Below are 7,028 nucleotides of genomic sequence, written 5' to 3'. Positions count from 1 at the left end.
GCTCCATCCCCGCGGGCAGAGAGAGGTGGCCTGGAGGTGCAGGGAGAGGGGGTGGGAGGGAGGCGGTGTGCCCAGGCTGAAGGGAACGGGTCAAAGAGGGTACCCCCAGAGACCCCAGGGACTTGAAAATGATGCGGAGGAAAGAAGGATGGAGGGAGAAAAGGGGACAGGCGCGGGGGGGAGGGGGGCGGGTGGCGGAGAGGGAACAGGTGCAGGGAGGGTGGAGGGGGTCAGGCGCAGGGAGGGTGGAGAGGGGTCAGGCACAGGGGGGAGGTGAGGGGACAGGCGCAGGTGGGGGCCCGCCAGCGCGCACACGCTGCCCTTTAGGGCGTCGAGGCGTCGACTCCCCGGTCAGCGGCTTTCCAGGGCACCGCCTCTGCGCCCCTGTCCCCCACCCTGCGAGCCGCGCCCCCGCCGCTGGCTCCGAGCCTGCGAGCCCGGCCAGCCCAGGCGCGGGCGGCGGAGACGAGGCGGCGGCCTCGCGCGCCACCTGCCGCCGGCGGGGCGGCCTGTCCCCGGGGCCCGGCGCAGGTGGGGGGTGCGGGGGTCCCGAGGCCGCCCCCGAGCCGCTGCCCAGCGCGAGCCTTCCCGCCCTGCAGGTGGAGCCGGTGCCCGAGCGCGACCCGGACGGCGACGGGACGAAGATCAGCGTGAGTACCTGGAGCGCCGGCAGGGGGCGCCCTTCCCGCCGGGCCGGGCCGGGTCGGGGCTGCCAGTCGGGGTGGGGGGCGGGGAGCACTTGGATTTACCGCCCTGGAGGAAGCGATTTGGCAAGCACAAGACTGTAGTGAACTATGAATTTAAGTCGATTTATGGCTGATAAAATAAAATTCCTTAAGCATGTATTTTTTAAATAATTGCTAGAGAATTATTTCGCCGTCCAAGGGGGTGTGTAAATATTTTTCTGCTCCCTCGCTAGTTATGCAGGGCTACGAATAAAACACTGCACTCTGCTCAGTTCCACCTAAAACTGTAGAAGCAGTCATCCGTTTAATAGGAATAGAGAGCTAATATACAAAAATCTTACAATGAACGAAAATATTAAAACAGCCAAATGAGATGTTGAATTTTAAGACAGACAATTCAGTTATCAATATAAAACCCATAGTGCACACAATGAATTCCTACTCTCTGTGTTAGTATAATATAATAATAATACCCTGTGTTAGTATAATATAATAATAATAGTATAAATAAAATATATAACCAAAAGACTGTATCAATATTAAATAAAGATTTACCTGTTGAAGATGCAGTCATGATTTTTATTTTTCTCGTTAGTAGTTTTAATCACTATGTGTGAAATTAGAAAATAATATGAAGATCTTGTTTCTAATTATATCTCAAAGTCATATAGAATCATTTTATTCTGACAGAACCATTTGGCTGATTGATAAATAGTAAATATATTTCCATTACTTGAAATAATGTTAAAATAACCCAAATCTTTAAAATAACAATAAAATATAAATAGATGAACATATGTACGGAGTGTAAAAATGCAATTACACACATTTTTAATGTGAGTTTTTTTTTTAATTTTTATTAGTGAAACACCATGAAGTACAGCTGTAGACTTACAAATTTTTGTGCTAGGGTTTCGATTATACAATGATCAAGTACCAATTCCTCCACCAGTGCCCATTTTCTACCACCATGGATCCCAGTAACCCTTCCACCCCCATCCCCCCCACCCCACCCTGCCTCTGTGGCAAGGCATTCCCTTTTGTTTTCTCTCTCCTTTTGGGTGTTGTGGTCTGCAAAAGAGGCATTGAGTGGCAATCATGTTCGGTCCATAGTATACTTTCAACATGCCTCTCCCATCCTGGGAGGATCCAAATGTGACGTTTTTAATAGCATAAAGTGATATAAATTGGGGTTATGTCATACTTACATGGGGAAAAATATAATAGGATCAGATTGTGTAATCTTATTATTTTATCTCAATTTTTTAAAACCAAGCAAACAGATATAAAACAAACTTTAATTTTTAATTCATAAAATCACCACCTTTTAGAAATTCCAAATAAATTATTTTTCTATCATAGAAATACTTGCTTTCAGGCAATTATTATATATTGCAAATTATAATATAAATTATAATTATATTGAAAATTTTACATTGATTAGATCACTTATAAACAATATTTTATTAAATTTTAATATAAATTGCTATAATTATGTTTCTTAAGTATTTCACATAAGTGGTTAGGTTTATGTTGATTAGGGAACTTCCACCATTCACCCTTTCCCATATTCTCCAAAGTAATGAAATATCGAAGTAATTCTATACAGTCCTAACCCAGGGAAACTTCTACTCAGATACATAAACACATATGCAAATGCCTCCTGCATTCCAAGCCAATAATTAATGAAATGTCATAGATTGCAGCTAGTTCTAGATAGAGATTAATGTAGAAAGTTCCTTGTTTCCCATGAGTAGTGTCATCTCTCGGGAGCAAACTTACTGCTCTTGCATAAAGCCAAGTGAGATTGTTTTCTGACAGGTCTCCAGACAATTCTAACATGTAATATTCAAATTAATATTCAAATTAGTCCCCAAATACTTTGTGAATATAAAAACCAAGAATAGTCATGTTAAAGAAAGATGTTGCAATACTAGATAAATATACAATTTAATCTTATGGGGCTAACATTTTAATTAAAGGTGATACTCTTCAAAAATAAAAATGATTCAGTAACCCTATCTACCTTCACCTCAATTTACTCAAAAAATGTGATAATAAAATATAAATACTACTGCACTGTAGCACTGTCCTCCCGTTGTTCATAGATTTGCTTTAGCAGGCCCAGTAATGTCTCCATTGTGAGACTTGTTGTTACTGTGTTTGGCATATGAATATGTCACAGGTAGCTTGCCAGGCTTTGCCCTGTGGGCAAGATACTCTCAGTGGCTTGCTGGGCCCTCCTAGAGGGGCTGAGGAATTGAACCCGGGTCAGCAGAGTCGACTACATGCAAGGCAAATGCCCTACCGCTGTACTATCGCTCCAGCCCAATAAAATATAAATAGTACCTCAGATTGTATGTAGGTAATAAGATTATTTTTGAAAAAATTAACTTCCATTATTTTAGTAGTATTAGTATCTGATCTGTAGTTTTGCATATAAATTAATATATAGTTATGGTTCAAATGTGAAACACTATTTTGTATACAACTATAGAGATGTATATGTTAAAAAGAGATTACTGTTTCTCAAATGTCCTGAACTATTTATGGCCATTTGAAAATACAATGATCAGTGGCAAAATAACTTTCTGCCTTCATTATTTTTCGTTATCCTTCCAAACAGTCAAATCTTTAAGTCCTGAATTTCTTATGAGATCAGTCATTCTGTTAGTCAGGAATAACATAGAATATATGTCATATCTAGATCTCCCAATAAAGATCTCTAAGGATATATTTAGATACATATGTGTATCTATATTGTATATAAAATTATGTATTAAATATTAGTTATTACATACAATCAATCATATGAAAATATAATATTGATATTAATCTGGCCTATGACTATTAGGAGATAAAAGAGTTCATTTAAAAAACCAAATCAATATTTCATTGATGTTACCTCAACATCCAGCAATTTAAAGTACAAATAATATTATAGGTATGCAGGGGAGTCATAAGACTTCAAGTGAGATAAACCAGAAATTTGGAACATGCCACCCTTGGACTATAGTTTAGACTGCACAAAACTAGTCTGGAAAGAAAAATCTTTAACTTTCCAGACTATTTTGTCAGTGTGTTTAGTAGTCATTTCAATGTGAAGATAAAAACAAATAATCATTTAAACTTGAGGTTGGTCTCAATGATCAGAATAATTTGGTAATCTCTCTGAGTTGCAGCATGTGTGGAAAGAGATGTAAGCTATAGATTTGCTCTCATTAGGTCTATTTGACTCAGCTGAGTTAACGAAGCCAATCCATGATTAGAAAATAGCAGAGTTGCTATTCGAACCTGGGATACCAGGACCGTGTGGGTAATGGAATTTGGCCCTGACTGGATTGAACTAATTATTCCATGATTTTGTGAAGCAGTTGTTAGTAGATTAGAATAAATTGGATCTGTGCTCTGATTGCTGAGAAAATAGAAAGCTCTCTGACTGTGCCCAGTAAGACCCTTTAATTTCTAGAATTAACAAGCTTAGGACAAAGTATGGGGAGGGAAATCATTTGATGTAGCACTTTACCTTTTTTACCTGCAATTTTTCAGACAGTGAAAGTCCAAGGGAATGACATTTCTCACAAGCTTCAGATTTCCAAAGTGAGGAAAAAGGATGAAGGCTTATATGAGTGCAGGGTGACAGACGCCAATTACGGAGAGCTCCAGGAACACAAGGCCCAGGCCTACTTAAAAGTCAATGCCAACAGCCACAATCGCAGGATGCAGGCCTTTGAAGCATCACCCATGTGGCTGCAGGACGTGAAGCCCAGGAAGAACGTCTCGGCAGCTGCTCCCAGCAGCCTCCACAGCCCTACAAACCAGCGAACGCACTCCACCTCCAGCCCTCAAGTGGTAGCCAAAATCCCCAAACAAAGTCCACAATCAGGTATGGAAACTCATTTTGAGCTTTCATTTACCGCTCACAAAACTTCACAGGAAGATCGGTCAAGTAGAGCAAACAGATTTATGTATGGTGTACTTTAAGTTGGAGCCCTAGTTTAGTGGAAGTAATGATGTGCTGACGTAGAGCCCCAGGCTTGCCTTCATAAAGGGTGCGAGTTGCCTATTAGTCACTGGCAGTGCATCATGTTCAGGAGATTGAAGGTCTGGACTTTTGTTCTTTCTGTATTTATACATAATAAGAACAATAAATCATGTCATGCGGGTTGCATTATAAATGCAGGTTCTTTTTCTCCACAGATTTATGTATCCATAATGACCCAAATTATGAGACTTTCACTTAATCAAAATGTAAGTGAAAGAGACATCATATTTTCAGCGACCCATAGCTTTAAGCATAACTATTCTTCAAGCAAGGGCTTTTGATTGTGAAGGAGAAACTTCAGCTGCTTGTAATGAAGTGATGATGCTAATGGAGGAAGTGGTGGGGTGGGGGAGAATGAAAGGCAGTGAGTAGTGAAGAGATAAGGCAACTCCTGTAACTGTGCCTTTGACGCCAATTTAGAAGCTTAGTCACACATTTCCTAAGTCAGCTGTGCAAGTTAAAGCTGTTCTGAATAGCATTAATTTATGCAATCATTCAGCCAATGGAAGCTCATTGATGCTTTAACCTTGATGTGGGATAAAAGTTTCTTGGAATGAGCAGTACCCTGCATGACCCCCAAATGTTTTTTTCTCAAACACTTGTCATAACATAGGATTAAGGAAACACAAACATATGTAATGTTGTTTTCTCTTCATATTTTAACATTGACTCTTGAATGTACTGTTGGTGATAAAAATCGTAGTCCTTAAGTGCAGGGTATCAAAATACCTGGTCATTTCATTGGGATGATTTCACATATCATGTATATTTGATTATGAACCACTTTTTAAAGAATGGTTTCAACATTGGTTCCCTTTTTGTACTTCACATGCTAATGGAATCGTTTATTGGAGCTTAACTTAGCATTCCTGTGAGTGTGTTTACTTCGAAATGGAGTTGCAATATTATCCTAATATGTTTTGGTCTTGGAAATTCATGTCAGACTAAGAAATAGCTAGGTTGGCTTCTCTGAGGGTCATTCTGTGTGGATTTGTCTTGTTTTCTTCATAAGCATCTATTTTGTTTTTCAATTTAAAGAATACATATATGTACACATTTGTATGTACCTCATCATTTTAATTTTTGTAACTATAATCCGATCAAATATACTCATTTATTTAGTATCCTTCCTTGCTCTCTCCCTTTCACTCTTACAAAATAAGTTACACTTATAGGAAAAATTGTAGCGTAGCCTTAGTAGACGATTTACAATATAATTAGTAAGAGCTCTAAAATATGGAAGTGAAATTTTTAGCTTACATAAGAACATACCAAGCTAGATATCATAAATATGCTCTATAGAATAAAATCAAGCTGATCCAAATGAATAAATGAAAGCATAGAACAAAAGATTTTATTTCTAAGCTATTTATTTTGTATCACAAATGATCTAAAATATTTACTTGATTTAAAAATCATCCTTAGTATTGTAATTAGAGATAAAAAGCAGCCTGTGAATAACTTCTAATAATTTTTAAATAAAAATCATTGCTCATTTTTTACCTGACCAGCTTCACTTATTTTTCTCTAGAGTAAGAGGGAAAGAGATGCTGACTCAAAAAAGCTTATTTATTAAAAACTCTTTTTACTAAAAATGTTACTTGATAGCAAATGTTTATCTGAAATAAATCAATTTCTAAATTTTTATATTTTTCTACTTAATTACATCAAAATTACTCATTTTAAAAATTTTCTACCAGTGAATACTGGAAGATTTTGTATTTGTTTAATATTTTCTAATGTCTAGTTCAGAATTAGAGGTGATCAGTAACCCATTGTACCCATGTGTAAATTTCATTTCTTGCACAATTATTGTTATAAACAGATTCTTGGAAATGCAGCTTTATGATGAAAGATATTATGGAAAACCCAGGTCCTCAAATAACATCATTTTATTCAATATTGGCCAGTTTGTTTTCTTTCTCATCTGTGCTGAAATGAAATAGCTTTGAATACAACCAACATATCCGAGGACCTGCTGTATGTGATCATGGCTGTATCTGATACAGTATCTATGATGAATATTTATTATTTCCTCTATAATAAATGCATCCTGATTTATAGTTCACCTTATAATTTTCAGGTTAAATTCAAATAAAGCTTACTTCATACTCATGCTTCATTTATTCACTCATTTATTCATTCTCCAGCTTATAGGTCAGGCACAATAACCCCCCCCCAAAAAAAAAGAAAAAACTTCCTAAACTAGAAGCAACATTTATAAATTCCATTTGTCACTCATCCATTTTATTATATTAAACACTAAATATGATAAACATACAGAATTATGTACTATC

General features: G+C 37.9%; 1 protein-coding gene across 5 annotated transcripts in view; it reads left to right on the top strand.

Annotated features, from left to right (window-relative positions):
* Positions 1-7,028, top strand: part of VSTM2A (V-set and transmembrane domain containing 2A) — a 32,462-nt gene that overhangs the window by 2,717 nt on the left and 22,717 nt on the right. For 4 of the 5 annotated variants that reach the window (XM_056138205.1, XM_056138204.1, XM_056138206.1 and 1 more), the window contains exons 3-4: positions 600-650; positions 4,236-4,572. In XM_056138205.1, coding sequence (XP_055994180.1) covers positions 600-650; positions 4,236-4,572 — 388 coding nt within the window. Of the gene's footprint in view, positions 1-599; positions 651-4,235; positions 4,573-4,886; positions 5,304-7,028 lie in introns of those variants that run through there. The other variant, XM_056138207.1, reaches the window with a different exon arrangement.

The sequence above is a fragment of the Sorex fumeus genome, unplaced genomic scaffold, assembly GCF_029834395.1.
Source record: "Sorex fumeus unplaced genomic scaffold, SorFum_2.1 ptg000128l, whole genome shotgun sequence".
Taxonomy (NCBI): domain Eukaryota; kingdom Metazoa; phylum Chordata; class Mammalia; order Eulipotyphla; family Soricidae; genus Sorex; species Sorex fumeus.
This window is presented reverse-complemented; position numbering and strand designations above follow the sequence as displayed.